This window comes from Trachurus trachurus (assembly GCF_905171665.1).
Source record: "Trachurus trachurus genome assembly, chromosome: 8".
NCBI classification, from domain to species: Eukaryota; Metazoa; Chordata; class Actinopteri; order Carangiformes; family Carangidae; genus Trachurus; species Trachurus trachurus.
In genome coordinates this window covers 23,912,333-23,931,078 of record NC_139905.1, presented here as the reverse complement: position 1 = coordinate 23,931,078, position 18,746 = coordinate 23,912,333, and the positions used below count along the sequence as shown (strand labels likewise).

The following is an 18,746-nucleotide window of genomic DNA, read 5'->3' as shown; positions in this document are numbered from 1 at the left end:
AGATCACAGGATCTGGTGCGTGCTGTCTAGCTGCTGCATGAAAGCACTGCACACTACACACACAGCAATCAGTATCCAGCCAAATTAAAGGACTAGCGTGTAGGAATCAGTGGCATCTAGTGGTGATGCTGCAGACTGACACCCAATTTTGTTCCCCTCCCAATTCCCTTTCCTTATATGAGAATCTACAATGGCCTTCGGGTCAATTAAAAACGCAAAAGAACCTCTCTAGAACCATTGTTTTGTCCATTGTAGGCTACTGTAGAAACATGTCATTACTATGAGAAAAAGGCCCTCTCCTTGTATTGATAGAAAAGGCCTAATTTTAACAAAGACACAATATTTATCAGGTTAAGGTGATTAAATACCAATAAAAGTGTGAATATGGATATTATATCCCTACTATATCCTACACACTGCTCCACACACACTGGTTCCATCTCAAGGAGCAGTTTGTTCACTGTATGCAGAGTGTGTATAATTAGCACATGTCAAACATCAAACGCAGGAATTAGGTTAAATTAAATAATTCAGCTGATCTTGGCCTCTGTCTCATTCGCTGAATGCAGTGCATTGATGGTGTGTCCCTGTACTGTAAATCATTGGCTTTTGCATTTCATTTCTGCCTCTGACCTTTGACTTAATATATCTTGTTGCTAGGTAACTGTTAATTGTTCAAACACAGGCCAGTATACTTGAAGATAGTTCTTCAAGAAATAAGAAATGAAGAGCAGGAGGATGACAGAGTGGTGCTGTAGATATCGGTTGGACATAAATTCACGGGGAACAGAAGAGGAACAATTTTCTCTAAACGACTGAAAGTCACAGGTTTCAAGGATAAAGTGAGCTGTGTCACCGAAATAGAAAAGAAACTTGCTTTTACTGGAGTCACTGAACTACAGAACTGCAGCACCTCCACCACTGTCATCTGTCCTTTTTACCCCTCTTCTCCTCCCATCTCGCTCTCTTCCCCCGTCCCTCCCTCTCTCATTCTCCATAATCCAGTGAACTCTGATCCATAACTCATCGGCCTTTCTCTTATAGTGACCCCCCCCCCCCCCCCCCCCCCCCCCACACACACACACTCCTCTCCTTCCATCGTAATAATTCAAGCTGATGCACAATAGAAGGGGGCCTTGGAGACACAGAGAGAGGGGGGGGGGGGGGGGGAGTAAAAGTGGGATAAAGACAGTAAAAGAGAGAAGGGATGAGAAAGGAAGCTAATAGTGGGGAACTGAAGGAAGTCTTGGTGTTAGAAGGAGTGTAAGGTGATGGTCAAGGGAGTAGGAGGGAGAGAGAAACTTTGAGAAGACAAAGGGATTTCATGATTTCACTTCGGTTTGGTTCAAAGTTGAATCCAGATCCACACATGTTGGGACTGCTCAGCTCCTCAAACCAGACCAACAACAACAACAACAACAACAACAACAACAACAACATCGCTAAGACAAAACTGCAGCACCGACAGTAATATTTCACATTTAAGGTGGAGGTGGTGCAACTTCACACGTGACTCTCTATCTTACTAATAGATCTCATCCCTTTTTCCTCACACCTCACTCCCCCCATCAATAATTTAATAAGTCTTGCTTGCCAGTGTGACTGAAAAATTAATGTGAGCTCCGAGTGTGGGGGTGTGTGTGCTGTTCCAGGGATGATGGATGGGGAGGTAGGCGTCAGCTGGGTGGGGGGACAGACAGGCTGCCGCGAGCAGGTAGAAGCAAAAAAGGCTGGAAAAGGCTGGAGAGTAGGTAGGTCAGACGCTGAGGATGACGAGTGCACGCCCGAGGTTCAGTCAGCTCTGGCGCTTTATATCAGTTTATCATTAATTGCAGTTGAAGTGTAAATCGAGCAGCTATAGGGTTTCAGCGCAGGCCTCACTTGAAGCATGTTCTGGTGCTTCCTGGCAGACTCCCATTTTCTAGCCGTGGTCTGTGGGGGGGAGCGCAGGTGAGAGCCTTCATCTCATCATCACTATTTTGGGAAAGTAGCTGAAATGATGGTAGAGGTCCTAAATGAGGCGCTCTCTTCATCTGTCATTCCACATCTCCTCCCCCAGTCTACCACTCCACTCACACAGCTGCTCTCTTTAGCCATGCTAGCTACACAGCTGCACTACTCTGCTTTTATTCAGACTGAAGCATCTCAACAACTTTTAGGTGCATGCAGGGAAAATGTTCTGACATTCAAGTCCCCCCCCCGAGGACGCGCTGAAGTAACTTTAGAGGCTTTTTCTCCAGTGCCATCAGCAGTTTGAAGTTACAACTCATCAAGAAGAGGTAGTTAACTTTACATGGTGTGTTGCCTTGATTCAGATGAACACACTCCCTGTTTGGAGAAGCAGCAGGAGCACCGGCACAGAAGGTGAGTGATGAGCTGCTGAGTTCAGGGTCGTCAAAAACATAAAAAATCTAAATCTAAAGCTAAATCAGTTTATGTTTGTTTTATTTTGATCATTTTCACCATTTATCTAGTCAGATCATTGGCTGTTTCAGTCAAACATGACATGAGCAAATTGTTGGGGCATCACTGGTTGGAGCAGGCGCCCCATATGCAGAGGATATAGTCCTCACCACAGTGCAATTCCACCAGTTGCTTTTTGCTGCATGTCCTTCCCATGTTATCCTATCAATTAAATGGATCAAAGCCCAAAATAATACTAAAAAAACAAGCAAAAACAAAACATGACCTAATGGGAGGTTAACTTCTGCGTGGGCATATGGTAGGTCAGTGGCCGAAAAATGTAGCTCCAAGTTGAAATGCAAGATAAAGTTGTGAAAATGATCAAAATAAATCATAGGCTACTCTTAAACCGAAATTGGCTTTTTTCCCCCTGTCCCTGTCACTCAGCATCTATGTGCCAAGCCTCCTGATGCTTCTCTAGAGCTCTATAGCCTAGGCCTACGTAAGTATCTCATACAGTTGCACATCAATTACCAAATCAATACTGTACCTATAGGCCGGCTCAGTATTTTGTACAGAGGATGTCCCTTAGAGTTGTAACTTCTGCTGCCACCACGAGGCCTCACTATCTTGTGTCTTCATCTAACACACTGAGTTGAATTTCCCTGATAATCGGTGTAGGGTTATACCTCAGAAACCATCAAACTGTCGTTGAATAAACATGGACAGGTCTTTGCAGAGCTCAGATGCTAACAGCCAGACCTGCACTAATCTCCTGCTAGAACTTGAGAGACAGAAAAGCTGTCAAAGCAGAACAGAAACTATTGATGGATCACAGAGTGAAAGAACAGTGTTTTTGCGTTCATGGTGCTGGATTACTCGCGCATGCAACTTGTCCTCCATCTTTGACCAGCTGATAATGTCAGCGATAGGGAGCGATAGAGTGGGGGTATAGAGAAGAAAAGGAGTGCTGAGAGTCTTCTTACGATACCTGGCAAAGTGAGCAGTGAGTCAGTGGCATTGATCAACAACCCTATCAAACCTCTGCAGATATATTGTGGTCATTTCGTACTATGGGGCAGTAAAAATCTTAATGCATCTTTAAGTCACTGCAGGTAGTAAGATGTGCTTAAAATGCCAAAATGTTAGAATACTGCCTGCACAAACTCATCACAAGAGTGAGAAAACTACACAGCTGTTCTTTTGGATTTGGTGTTTCTTTGTGATGTGAGAGGTCAGAAAAACTGCATCATGAGAGAAGCTAATCACACACGCCTACAGCTTTGCATATTGAATCTAGCTTCCCATCTCCACAAGGCATTATAATTCAAATTCAGCTAGCCTGTAGTTTGTGCGTGAGCAGCTACAATCACGAATCCTACATCAAAAAGAGAGATACATCTCCTGACATTAGCAGCCAAGCTAAATGCACGATGCAAGATTTTTAGCTTTTATTTCCTCTGGGATGTTTTGCCTGTATCCTCCTGATTGTTATTCATACATTTAAATACATTTGCTCAAGGGACCTGCTCAGTACAAGCACAATATAACTGAATATAAACCATTGAGCGCTGGAGACCGCTGCAAGATAAATGCCCTTCTCAATGACAGTTTGATGGCAATTGCTTAGACAAGGGAGGGTTTTCTTCATTTACTTCCATCATTCTGATTTTCCGACCTGTCCCGCTTCCCTGACCTCACATAATTATTGTGCATTGTGAAAGACGCCCTCAATCTCACTGTAGAGCCCCATGATAAAGGTTAACAAAAAAGAAAAAGGCATTACAATGGAGCACATCAGCTTGTACCGACTCATAGGTGAACTGGAACGGTCAGCCTGAACCTTGATTTTAACTTCAGAGCAGCTGTGCCTAAGGGCGCAGGGGAAGAGGAGCATAATGGGATATCTTACTTGACGCAGGTCCACTGTACTGCTGTGCAGTCCAGCAGGAGCAACATTGGTTTGTGTGTATGTGTGTGTGCGTGTGTGAGAGAGAGAGAAAGAAGAGAGAGAGGTTAAGAGAGCAGCCTGAGAGAGCCCTGAGGGGGCTGGACGCCATCAGACGAGGCTGTACGAAGTGCCAGCAGCAGTGTGGATTGTAGAGGGGACAGACCCAGACCCAACCATTCCACCATACAGTCACCATATGGCCCCAGTTTCTCACACAGATCTCTCCTCTCCTCCTCTTCCAGAGACTCCTGCCTGCTCATGTGTGACAGAAAGATCATGCTTTTGAAAGCAGGACACTGAATGTGTTTGTGAAAGAAAGCAAGAGGGAGGGAGAGAGAGAGAGACAGACAGATGAGTAAGACTTCGTGAAGGTGTGTGTGTGCTCAGAAAGAGAGATTAAAGATAAGAGCCAGAGAGCCAGACAGACTGGCTGTGTGTGTTCACTACAGTGGGCAGACAGACTCGGTCAAAACTGCTGAGACGTGAGACACATACACAAGTGATGCAAGAAGGGGAGAACTTCTCCAGCAACAGAAATAAAGCAGCCAAAAAAAGAAAAAGAAAAAATCAGGAGCGTCTCTGCGTGTGTGTATGTCAAAGATTCAGAATCCAGAGGGAACACAAGAAAGCTTAAAAAGACTCACATATGCCATATGCGTGAAACTTCTAGTTTTTTATTATTAATACTCAACACTTCATTTTGTTCATCATGTACAAAGAGAAAGAATAGTCTTATTTGAGCACTTATAATTGTAGATATCAGTATTATCCTTATTAGAAGTACCTTAATGATGTTTTTTGCAATTTTTGTCATGACGTGGTTAATTTTTGTTATTGAGATTAACTTTGATCGTTTCCATACAAAAAAAAGAAGGTAAATGTTTTTCCCCAATATTCAGTATTTACACAACCTGTACAATTATTTGTTTTTGTGTGGTTTTCTGTTCATATGGTGTAAAAATTTTGGTATTATTTCAAAGAAAAGGGCCACAAAAAGAGAAAAGAATGGCCAAGAATAATATTATGTATATCATTTATGTATACAATTGATACTATTCATATGTTACAATTTTTTTTGTCAACCCACAGTAAATTTAATCAGGCTTTGCAGCTTCAGTGAAGATGTGTTTTCATAAACCTGTTCACTTTGTGAAATACATTTAGGAGCAACCCCTTATGTCATCATCAGTTCATCCAGGTAAAGCAATCCACTCTCCAGCCATGGATGATAAAAGATGGAAAACAGCAATATTAACAAACAAACAAAACTGTACACGATTTAATAAAAAATTTCATATGCGTCAATAGAAAGTGATATCAATACATATTAATACACGTACACACAGAAAGAGCTGTAAAATATCAGTAAACAAGTTTTGTGATGGATTAGGGTGAACTGCTAAAATCACACGGACCTTCAAGACACATCAGTCATATTCACAGTATAATTCCTCCTGCCTGCATGAGATGAAATCACACAAGTGACTCACTGATCTCAGTTGCAACTCAGTCACCATGAACAAACATGTCAAATACCTTTCCTCAAAAAAAAAAAAAAAAAAAACACAAAATAAATGCAAAAAAGTGAATTGAAGTGGTGCATTGATCCCTGCAGCCGACCATGTCACACTGTTATTTGGTCCCATGTGTCAGTTTACTCGTGACAGAAAAACACACGTCAGCTGAGGTGGTATTTACATCCTCCACCTTCAGGATGTTCCAGCCCACTAACTTGCCACAGCCATTTCTTGTGTTGTTTTTTTTAGAGAAAAAAAAAGTGACACAGTGTTTTGCTCTACGTGAAACGTTTGAACAAATGCGTTGTGGCATGCTCGTGTGCAGAGAGGGAAGGCTGGAACCAACCTGGCCTTAAGGGAAATAAAGACCTCTGACGAGCCCCTGCTTACTCTGCATCGCCGGCCGACCTGCGCGTGGCGACTGCACAGCAGAGCAGAGTGGAGCAGCTGGAGGTGGGAAAGACCTGATGATTGCATGTTTACCACAGTGTCAGGTGCACCTCCACTTCCAGTGGCTGTAAACTGGCCCTAGCTCACCTTCCAGTGCAGGAAAAAACAACAGGAACTGATGTGGTTGGCACGTACAGCGCACAGTAATTACAAATGACTTATTGCAAATGAGGAGAATAACATGGTGGCTTGTGTGAAAAATATGAAAACCCAACAGAGTTTATGTGCACATGGATACATTTTTCACTTTTCAATCAACCCTCAAGACATGAAAGCAGTTGAGAAGAAAAACAGAAGAGAGATGAGTTTCTTCTCTCAGGGCTGCGGAGAAGATTATAGAGACTTATTGGAATCGGTAGCACACAGAAGAAGAGCAGGGGAAATGATTTCTGACTGCATGGGGACAAAATTGCATATGTACACAACAAATTACAAATTATATTTCTCATCTCATACAGAGGAACAAGCAGTGCACAAGTTGCACGAAATAAATTAGAATCCAAAGCATTTAAGTGTTGTTGCAGCTGTCAAATAACACAGTTTAGTATTATGTGAGCTAAAATATAGCAACAACAAGTCGATTCCCCTGAAGCGAAGCTTGACATAAAATGAAACATGACAGAACAAATGTTTCACCTTTTAATAAGGGGTTGCACAAATGCATTTCAACTTCAAATGGATTCTCAGTGAGTTGAAACCACTCGTTCTGGTGCTGAAATCCTCAGCAACATTAACAACATCAACACTGGCAAATTTCCAGTGTGCTTTTGTGTGTGTTTATTCGTGTGTGCATGTGTGCACACACACATATATATATAAATATATGTGTGTGTGTTTGTGTATGTGTCTGTGTGTACATATATATATCATATCATCCTTTACCACAGTGATGTCTATCCCAAATGTAGAGAGGGAACAGGATAGGCCGGGCCGAAGATGGCTCTAAATTCTGTGTGCAATCTCTGTTAGAGCCCAGGTCAAAAATAAAAACTAAAACAAAAGAAAAGAAAAGAAAAAAAGAAAAAGAAAAGAAAAAAAGAAAAAGGAGGGCAACAAAAACACAAATGTCTTGTAGGTTTTTAACAAGGATTGCTGCTTAAAAATGAAGGATCACAATATACTGCCTCTATATGCAAATATCATCTATGTATACATGTAATATTGTATTACATAAATGTGTAGATAATTGAATTGATCTCAAAAAGCATGAAGAGCTTACCTTAAAAAGAGAGAATCTAACACAATTCAAGGGAAACTTAGCAAAGACTCCTAAAACTAAACTTTCCCCTTTTATCACCAAACGTCTACACCTACAATAAATTATCCTCAATTTCCAACACTTAAGAAAATAAGAAAAAAGCATAATTCTTAACATAATCAGTATACTGATTGGTAAACTATCATAATCAAGTAAACATGAGATTGAAAGAAAAAGAGGTTCAATTATATCACTTATGATTAGTAATATTTGTGTCTTAACTATATTTTGCATATTTTTGTTCAGGTGATTTTTTTGTTTTTATGAGTTTTTTATTATTATTTTGTTTATTTCTTAAATTGCTGTAAAACATATTGAAAGTTACATCCTGTCTGTCTGTTTACTGTACAAAGTGAAAAGAGTTTTAAATATATTATTTACAAGGAGTAGATTGAATGTACTAATGCTGACACTGATTGATGCTCACTCCCACTTCTCGCTTCTGCTCCCTCTGATTTCCTCGCCGTTTCCCCCCTACGATCTCCGGTCGCCTTCTTACACCTCCTCACTGATAATGGTTGACCTGAACTTTCAAAATGTGTGCGTATAAAAATTCCAGAGATCCCAATGTATTTATTGGGAGAGTCATTTATTGGGGGGTTGAGGGGAGTTTGTTGGGAGGAGGAAGGGGGGGGGGTTGATTCTGTTTGATTTAAGGCTAACTCGATCAGTCTCACTTGGACAGTGTTAACAGAGGCTGTTGAATTTATGAATAGTTTTCAGCATGTTAGTGGGGGGAAAAACAGCTGTTATCATTCAATCGTGATTTGCCTCCCTCCCTCCACACACACACACACACACACACACGCATGCACACATGCACCAACCAATAACATTGGTGCATTTAGATCAGGGTATAAGATAGAAGTACGCACTGACAAAGATCACACTCTCCACCCTCTAGCAGCTCCAATCTCAGGCCAGCAATCCTGCGCAATCTCCTGCAGCCCTTGAACTTCTGACACCGGCAGCTAATCGAAGATCAAACCTTTAAATAACTAATAGAGGCTTCCTTATTCTGTACGGCAATATGATGAGTCATCATCAGACAGCTCGGGGGGGGTGGGAGCGGGAGGAAGAGGGGTGGGGGGGGTTGATGGGATGATAAGGCATGTCTACTGAGTGCCTGAACCTACACTGAGTAAAAAGGTCCTGTGCAATAAATGAGGCCTCTCCAGCTAAAAAGACTATCTACATTAGTCAAAGAGAAAAAAAGAAAGAAAGAAAGAAAAAAAGCCTGAAAGCTTTTGCAAGATGGCCGCCTTACCGACGCCTCAGTCAGTGTTCAAGAGGCCTCTCCCAAATAGACATCCTCCTCAGCTCAAGCTTTAATCAGCATCATTGTCATGGGGCAACAGCACTTCTACACATTTTGTAGCATTTCACCTACACATTAAGGACAGTGCATATCTTGTCCGGACAAAGCTTCCCGTTTGTGCCTCTCGGACTGCTTACGTGAGTGAAGAGTAATGCAGTCTACGAGATACTAGTGAGAGGCCGAAAAAAGTAAGTGCCTGGTGACTGTTGTTATGTAACCTGAATAAAAGAAGTGGTCTAAAGGCTGCCGTGTTGTGAAGTGAGACCCGTCGGTCTATCCGTGACAGTGGGACATCCTGAATACAACTGCTTCATAAAGCACTGCCCATACTTGACATATGAAATTATTTTACGAAGTTATAAAACATCTCCAACAGCGTCTTGTATCTAAACCATCGGGGTGCGGCGTCTCCAGCCTGCTGTAAAATGTTTACTGCAGTTTTGGCTCATAAACGTGAAGAAAGAAGAGAACGCTGCAGCAGCAGCAGCAGCAGCAGCAGCAGCAGCAGCAGCAGCTAAGAGCATGCTGGCCTGTCCCGGTGCTCGTCGCGTCGAGGGCCGCGTGTGAACTGGAGGACACATCCACTGGAGACCATTAAGGCACGTCCTTCCTCTCAGTATCTTCAGCCTCTGACGAAAAAAAAACGTGTTGTTCACAGTAACACAAGTTCAGACCAACAAAAACTGTATGTGTTCAAGTGTGTGTGTGTGTCGGTGTGTGTGTGTGTGTGCGCTTGATTTGTAATGTCTTGAAACATCAAGTAAGGATCTGTCAGCTCAAAACGTCCTCGAGATCCGCTTTCTCCACGAGGAGGAAATAAATGAATGAGCATGAAGTAAAATATTCTACAGGAAACAGAAAAACAGGAGTTTAAGGACTCAGTCTTTCTGGCTTGTTGGTTGAAGTAGGAACAACCTTCCTGCTGCCGCCAGGGGCAGACAGACAAAACGTCAGGTACTAAAACAGTAGTGAAATATCCTACCAACAGAACATAAAACAAGAAAAACTTAGTGATATCATAAGCTGTGTTATCATAATCAATACTAACATCTTTGTTATTCACAATGTTATCAATATTATTGTTGTTCTTATACCCTGTTTTTTTTCTATAAGAATATCTTATGATCATTCGTGATTGTATTTCTCATAGCAAACAAGATCGGCTCTTTTGGCGTCAGGGATGAGGAGGAGGAGGAGGAGGAGGAGCGGGGGCTGAGGGAAAAGAGGGAGAACAGAGGAGTGGGGCGAGTGCAGGACGGAGAGAGAGAGAGATGGACAGTCCGGGCTGTCTTCTTCCAGAGAGGGAGAGAGAAAGAGAGAGGGGAGGAGAGAGAAGCACTCGTCATCTCCTGTGTCGCGGCTCTTGGTAAACGTGACAATGTCTCCTTTCTGTGGTGACACAGGGGCAGATGGGCAGTTCGCTTCTCTCTCCGCTCTCTCGCATGTCTTTCTTCATGAGTGCTCAGCGGGAGCTCCCAGGCAGCCGTCGCATCGCACCAGGCTCACACGTCCAATATCAAACTAAGATGAGGTGTCGTCTCTTTTGCGATAATAACCAAGTACATCGACTCCTGCCTCACTGGTGGATGAAGTGATGGACTTGAGCTGAGTGCGTATGTGAGGATGATAGGGGGGGGTTGTTAATCGACTGTGTTTGGACATAAAAGTAGAGTAGCTTTGGCCGTTTCTGAGGGAGGGGTCACACCCCCCACACCTCCTCAGAGTGTCCTGATTTTTTTTAACCCACATTTTCTTGCAAAAAAATTCAAGACTTTCTCATTCTCCCTCAATCTTATTTTTCCATTTCACAGTCTCTAACCTTTCAGTCTTTTCCTCGTCTCGGTCGGGCTCGGTTTGCAGTGTGCGTACAGCGTCTTTAAAATCATCCCTGATCTCCTAACACTGCAGGCCTCTACTCCGCTCCTCCTCCTCCCTTGCCATTATCCACTCCTCCTCTTTCCCCCTTTTTTTAAATTCCTCTCACACGTCAGACTCAATGCTGGACAGTTTCTCGTACACATGGCCATTGCTTCCGTTGAAGGGACGTGGGGGGCCGACCCCCAGCATGGAGCCGTGGTGGTTCATTCCACCCAGGCTGAGCTCTTTTGGGAACCGCGGGGCGACGTTGGACATCACCCCGGCCGTGGCGGACGCTGGCAGGTATGACGTCGTGCTCATCTGGCCCCTGAAGTCACTTCGGCTGTTTTTGGCAACTTGTTGCTGCTGCTGTTGCTTTTTCATGTAATACTGTTTGGCTCCGTGCATCAGACACTGGTCGTCCCCGAAGGTGGGTATAAAGGGGTTTTGGTTTACCCGGTCAGGGTAAAGAGATTTGGATAAAGAGAACGCTGCCCCTCCTTCCATCAAAGACCTATCCCTGTCTCTCATGTCTCTCTCTCCGATGGAGCGGCGGTGGAGGCCGTCTCCACCTCTGAACAGACCGAAGGGCGAGCCGGGTCCTTTCCGACTGTCGCCTCCGTAAAACAACGGGTCCCTGTCTCTTTCCCTTTCTCTCTCCGAGCCCCCGTGACGCTCGAATATGTGTGCGAAGGGGCTGGTCCCCTCCATGTAGCGTTCTTTCTCCTTCAAGCTAACACTCCTGGGTGGGGGCAGCATTCCTCCCATACCTGGACCGCTCACCCCCCCGCCTCCTCCCAGACCCCCCATCAAACTTCCCATCCCGCCCGACTCCTCTTTCTGAAGGTCGACAAACGCGTCGTACGAGTGCTGCCGCCTGAGTGGCTTGCCGAATCCTCCGCTCTTCCTCCTCTGCTGGGCCTGAGATTGAGACTGAGGGCCTGCGCCCATACCCCCTCCTCCTCCCCCACCTTTGCCTCCCCCCATCTGTTCCAAGAGGTGGTTGTTGTCCTCGCTGATATCATAGAGGTTTCCTGTCTTTTTACAGCCCTCGCAGCGCATGCAGGTTGCGGAGCTGGGGCGGCTGTTCCCTCCGCCTCCCGAGGACCCACAGCTCATACCGCCACCGTACCCGCCGCCGCCCCCTCCGTGCATGGACATCTGCTTGCCCCCTCCTCCCCCGCTGGCCCGACAGTTCCTGCACTCCCACTCTCCCCCTGCCAAGCCAGACCCTCCCCCGCTCTTTGAATCTGACTTTTTGGGTTTGCTTTTAAGAAAGTCATCCACTGGAACCAGCGAGGTGCAGGCCCCCACACCACCGTCTCTACCACCGGGACCCTCCGTCAGGTCCACGTGCTCCCACTGAGGGACGCCCTCTTTGGGCCGAAACTGGTCCAAATAAAAATCCCTAACGCTCTCCTTTTCTCTGAAGAGGTAGGAGTTCCCGTCGTTGTTTCCTCCTCCACCACCTCCACCTCCACCTCCTCCTCCTCCTCCTCCTCCTCCTCCACCTCCTCTCTTACGCTCAGCGGGCAGAAGCGGCGGGGAGGAGGTAGAGCGGTGGCCGTGGTAGTGGTGGTGGCTTATGTGGTAGGGCTTCCTCCTGTAGCCCAGCTCGATTTCATCCAGCTCCCGTCTGGACTTGGCGGAGGCTGGCCTCTTCTTCAGGCTATCGCGGTACTGTTTGCGCTTCTTTGCGTTGCCCTCCAGGTTCCCGTAAGTTACCGTGTGCGTGGAAATGTCCGAGACATCCGAGCGTATATTCCCATCGTCGTCTCCTCTCCCTCCACAATAGCCGTGTCCAGGGATGTAGGTGGAACTCGAGGCGCCTCCTTTGAAAGAGAATTTCCCGTACAGGTCGGGCAGGCCTCCTTTGAAGCTCTGGCCTGAGGGAGGAGTCTGTCCTGACAGTAGGTCAAACTTGCTCATGTTCCTGTGGGTCAGCGCTGAGCAGGGCTGGGTGGTGAAGATAGGAGCCACCCCTCCGCCGAGGCTGTCGCAGTCGAACATGCCGCCTTCCAGAGAGCTGGCGCTGCCCAGACTGTGGGGCCTGTTGGCGGGAGGGCCGGTGAGCCCCAGCGTGGAGCCGTGGTGGTGCAGGTAGTGGTCCTGGTAGAGGTTACTGTCCTTCAGGTGGAGGTTGCCAAACGTCCTCTCCACCTCACTGATGTAGTCACTGAACATGTTGTCTTCCGGTAGGTACGGAGCCTTGCAGTCCGAGTGGCCCGCCAAGCTGCGCCGGTGCTCGGAGATGTCGTAGACGGAGGACTCGCGGCGGATGAAGTCCAGGGCGCTGTGTGGGGAGCCGTTCACCCCGGACAGGGAAGCCATGTTCTTGGCCGTGCGTAGGAGGCGCATGATGTTGGAATGGGTGTTGTTCATGGTGGCTGATGGAGAGTTCAGTGCCGAGCTGCTTTTCTCTTCAATCTGCACCCCGTGGATGCAGCTGTAGATGCCCTGTGTGGGGGGGAAACACAGGCAGGAGACAGCGTTAAAGACTGCACATTGTAAACTAGTCACCACATTCAACTATTATTTCTCTCTGTTATTGTATTCTTGAGCAGTAAATGTACATTTACTCTGACCGCCCTGCCTTCTCAATGGGGTAAAGTGAGTGCAGCTCTTTCTGCTGATGCTGTCGATACCTCTCTCAGTAAATACTGTGTATGGCATGTCCATGAAATTTATGGGCAGTAGAGATAAAGTGAAACAGTGCGAGTGAGCGGCGCATGGAGATTCGGAGAAGATCGTGTAACAGGATGGAGGATGATTGATAAAGGCAAAGAGGCCGTAAAAACCCTCGAGTCCCACTGGTCAATACCTTTAATCAATGTGATTAGAATTCAGCTGACAATATCCTGAGGCAGTTATTAAACACCTCAGTTCCACTAAACCCTCGGAGCCTCCGGCCACAACGCAGTCCCCTCTGAAGATAAAGGCCAGGCCAAGGAGACACCAGCTGAGCTTTACAGTGACAGAAAGATAAACTGCCCCATTTGCATTCAGTGATGTACGATACAATATTCAGATAAAAATGGATGTACAGAGGGGAGCAAAGCAGGCATGACAGATGGGGACGGTAAAGGATCAGATCAATTCAAAACAATGATTTTACTCAGTTTTTCTGGGCGTTTGTAGATGGCTGTGGAAATAAAGGGACGCTCCCCACTGTTAGAGAGCAAAGATCAGTTCACCTCAGCCCCTGCTCTCCACGGCAGGGGTCAGGACTCTGCCAAGAGGTTATAGGGTCAGCAGCCGTCAAATATTCTCCACTGTTAAGCTACGACTCGCTCCCCGTCTCGTCCTTTTATCCACTAATATGACTCGTTGACCCTTGGTTCTCCTTTCCCCGGCCACTGGTTTCTGCTAGTTAATTAGCTGCATGGACATGGACAGTGCCTGCATTGCAGCAAAAAGGCCGACATCCCTCATTCCGGGTTTATAGATAATGTTATTACTTCTTTCAATTTCACAGTCTGTTAACAGCCAAGTATGTAAAGCTTGACACGGTGGCTAAAAGCAAGAGAGGTTAACATAAATACAAAGTGACTCAACAGAATTTGAGAGATCTGGGATTTGGATGGGAATCTTGAATGTTGCACCCACCTGCGTGATATTTTTTCACTTGGAGCATCTTTCAATGTTTGCCTGGTCCTTATCTGTCTCATCTTTGTTTCTTTTTTCCATCTGCCTGTTTGCATAATTTGTCAGCACTTCGTCTCTTTTGTTTTTCTTCTTTTATTGTCCTGATTACAGCCCACCTGTTGTTGAATCTGTCACTGATCTCCCCTCCCGTGAGATCTGTGACATAATCGCATCTTGGGCGGAATTTTTTTCCTCGAGCATCCACCTTAATCTGAGGATTATCTTTCCCCATTAGGTTTCCACCTGTATAGACGCCAAGACTGTGCTGTACTGAGCAGTGACGGTGTCGGGGGCCGCAAGGTCAGAGTGAAGATTTGTGTGCATTTTAAGCCGTTTCTGTCGGACAAACGCGCACTAATATACCGCACTCAGTCGGACAGAGTTAATACTGTAGTGCATCAAATCTTGGACATTTAACAAAGTGATAGCTGCTTCGTGTTCAACGGCAGATTTTGTCTACTCCACATGCCCACATATTGTAACAGTTGGCAAACTACTGCCTGCCTGGTGCTACAGTAGCTGGTAATTTGGAAGGAGTGTGTGAATAGCAATAATTGGGGCCTGAGGGTTCCGAAGAATTTTCAATCCACCGGGGATCACAGTAAAATCTATAAGTGATTACACTGGTACAGAGAGGCAGGAAATCAACAAATAACCAGGAGCCCACTGTGTACCATTGCGTATAGGGCATCTACTGTACACGCAGCAGCTTATATCTAATACTGGTGGAGGTATACGATGCTAAATGTGAACGAACATAAGCATGATGTGATGTGAGGGCTGTGAGAAGAGGGTTGATTAAACCTCTAATACATTTACTGTTCTAAAGTCATTAGAGGCTTTTTAAATCAATATAATTAATTTGTTTCAGTGTTGCAGGTGGGACCGGGAGGAGCAGGTAGCCAGAGGAGAGCCGCTCACAAAGCTGCCAAGCCCCTCTGAGGGAGGGAGCGTTTAACCAACCGTGAAGCCGTGACTGAAGCCACGTGACTCACGCCGACCGTGACAGATGTCTCATTTTTTACACTGCCGGGCCTAAATGTTAATTGCGGCAATAACAATAAAGTTTATTGGATTATGCTGTGAAATTAAAAAAGCGGAATCAATCTGAGTGGCAGCGCAAGAAAGAAGAGAAGAAAAAAAGGGGGGGAAGCGGCCGAGGCTGGAGAGACAACGCTCCAGCAAAGGAGAGGGAGACAATGTGAAGCTGTGGCCAAGGATTGTGGAAAGATAATAAATGATAATTTCCACCGTTGTTGTTTTGTAATGCCTGAGCTCTGTGCTACGTATGCAAATGTACATTGGATAATACTCCACCCCCCCTCCTTGAATATTCTAATATGGTGAATCGTTTGGCTTTATTTGTGGACACACAGTGTTCATTTGTGTTGTCACATTGTAGCAAAGACAGAGGTAATTTCTGTAAATGAGACCAATCACTGAATGTTATACAAAGCGTAATTGCTCCCAGATCCAGTTCCCATTCAAATTATAATGGTGTGATAATCAAAAACAACACCAAGCAGCCTGTCTTTGGAAATGAGAAGTCAACTGACATTTTCGCAACTGGTACTTTATACTCTTTCTACACAAACAGACACAGACACGCGCACACACAACCATAAACAAGGCAACAGCAACAACATAAAATTAACACCATAGAAAATAATCAAAGTTGGGCACTGGAGCGTAATATTAGAGCAGAGAGGGGAAAATGTTATGTTGTGTTTTTTTTTTTTTTTCCTGTAGCACCGCTTTCTTGGCACAAGCAGCGGCGGCACCACGGCAGCATATCAAATGGAAGGAGAGAGAGAGCGGCAGTGTGCGGCTCTGTGCTGTAAATTAGCCACGTGGTTTAGCCCGCAGCGGTTCACCTTCAGAGGCACACAGTGAATTACACTGGAGCCATGTCAAAACAATTGGAATGCAAATCAAATACCTCGGGGTGACTTTGGTCCCCTGGGATCCGGTAATCTACCCTCACCGGTTCTGTGGCTGATTTTAGTTGAGTGAAATATTGATTTCGGCTCAACATTTTGTAAATATTTACCTCATGGAAGTCAAGAAGGCCTAAGCGTCAAAACAAAACAAAAAGAGAGCTCCGGTATCGGTTGACACTCCGGATGTGACAATTTGGTTTGGTTAGTCACGTAGATGCAAGCTCACTCACAGTGTTAACACGTCTAAAGCCTTGAGGAGTCCAGCCCTGTCATTACAGAGACACTGGAGAGAGCAGAGGGATGAAGGTGACAAGGAGGATTCAGTGAGGAAGAGGTTAATTGAACCTATTTGGATGTTTTTAGTATTTCCTTCCTGTCCCTGCCTGATGATAAAAACCAAACTTAATGAAATAAGGCAAAAACCATCACATAAAACACAAGTGAAGTGCTGAGCCTGTCGGAGTTCTCACAGTAATCATCAGCTCTCACGGGGCTGGAGTTGAGCCCAAAATGGCATCTCAGATTGTGTAAACAAACTTTCAATGTCAGGATTTCTTCATCTCATTCTCCGAGCAATTTAAACGCGTGCAAAAAGTTACCACCTTTAGTTGAAACTTTGGCAAAGGAGGCAGAGTAGTTGCTGAGGGATGTGTGGAAGTTTGGATGGAAGCTTCTGTTGCTTTAATGTGTGGTTTCCCACCTTTCCTCGTCTCCTTCTGTTATTGTGCTCCATGTAATATATTGTGTTGTTTCATTTGTGTGGGGGCTGAGTGGATGATCAAGTGACCGGAGGATTTTTGTGCTATTCAGTTTTATTTGTCAGCATATAAACAGGGATCGCCTCCAAAGACATCCTGGTGTCCTCTTCATCCAAACACAACAGACACTAACTGGTTTATTATATCAGCCACAGTACAATCTGGAAAGTGCTCCAGGTAGAAAAGTGTGAATGTACTGGGCTTACGCTTGATTTTGATGCTTGGAAACACTAGCTACGTGTTATATGTGTCAGCGCCAGTGTTTTGGCTCTGTCTTGAACAGACTTTATCTGAATCTGTAAATCTGAAAGTACAAGCCGTGGCAAGCTGATTAACACGGGTAATTATGCTGCACCATCCACATCAACACATCTGCTTCAAATGTGAACAAAAGCTGTGTTTTCTAGTCATTTCTCACCCTGCTGATGGAGAAGACGAAGCCGGGCTGGCCGGAGCAGACGCCCATGAAGCAGAAGCGAAGCTGCCAGTAGAACCAGTGTTCACAGATGAAGGTGATGAGCGACAGAGCCATGGCCGCACCGAGCATGTAGAAGACGCCAGCCATGTTGTCCACGTCCAGCTGGCTGGACATCACCTCGTTCTTCTCGTGGTGGCAGATCCCAGTCAGCCACAGGGACTCCAGCTCCTCCATCTCACCTGAGGAAATGTAATGACGCAGAGAGGCAGGAGTGAGGGAGGACAAGGAAGAAGGAGAATGAGAGGATGAAAAGGAGAAACAGATGGTATGGGGAGAGAAGAAGGCAGGGAGAGGTGGATGAGGGGGCAAGAGAGAGAAATGGTAAAGAGATGGAGGAGGAATAGGGATGGACAGATGAATAAAAGGAGACAAGGCAGAAGATGGGGGCACGATGACGACATGGGGAGCGGTGTTTTTATAATTCGTGTGGGAATTGAAATAAAGGGGTGAGAAAAAAGTGGGAAGGAATGTAAAATATGAAGTAGAAAGGAGGGATATGATGTAATAAGAGGATGGGTATTGGAGGACACGAGGGATGGAGAGATGATGCAACAGAAGAAGAGAGGAGGAGAGATGGAGGGCAGGCGGGATGGAAGGGGAGTCAAGAGAGTTAGAAGTGAAACTCAGCTCAGTTTTGCGGTAGGTTTCATATCGACAGGTTGAGAGTAAAACACACACATGCTCCTGGTCACATGTTCATTTCATTCATCTGATCTGAATCTCTGTCATTACCTGTGCGTCTGTGGGTTTTTAAACACGCATCTAAATAAAGTGTGGGGATCTATGCAAATGATAAAGAACAGGTGTTTGCATGTGTGTGTGTTTGTGTGTGTGTGTGTGTGCGTTCGAGCGGCTGCCCGTGTGTCTGATGCTGGTCCCTGAGCTTGTGGTCTCTTTGTGGGTCACCTTCTGTTTCATCACGAGCTGTTCTCTATCAAAGCCGACTGTGGCAGGACAGGCCTCGCTTAATTAATCATACATTCAGCCGCTGTCGCCGCACGTCAGCGCGACTCCTGCACCGGAGCGCTGGCTGGCCTGTGAGCGACAACTACGCCGCTCCACAGCATACAAACTCAAGCAGAGGCACCGCACACGTGCATGCATGCTGGCAACAACACGCAGACACAGGCATGCAACAGCCTCCAGTCATATCTGCTGATTAAGAGAGAAG

General features: G+C 45.6%; 1 protein-coding gene across 1 annotated transcript in view; it reads right to left on the bottom strand.

Annotated features, from left to right (window-relative positions):
- Positions 1-10,877: 10,877 nt before the first annotated feature.
- grin2ba (glutamate receptor, ionotropic, N-methyl D-aspartate 2B-a) overlaps positions 10,878-18,746 on the bottom strand; it is a gene marked incomplete at both ends in the record, with an annotated part of 107,061 nt that continues 99,192 nt past the window's right edge. Inside the window, 2 exons of the mRNA XM_083976379.1 lie at positions 10,878-13,211; positions 17,516-17,754. Of these exons, the coding sequence (XP_083832505.1) occupies positions 10,878-13,211; positions 17,516-17,754 (2,573 nt within the window). The remainder of the gene's footprint in view (positions 13,212-17,515; positions 17,755-18,746) is intronic.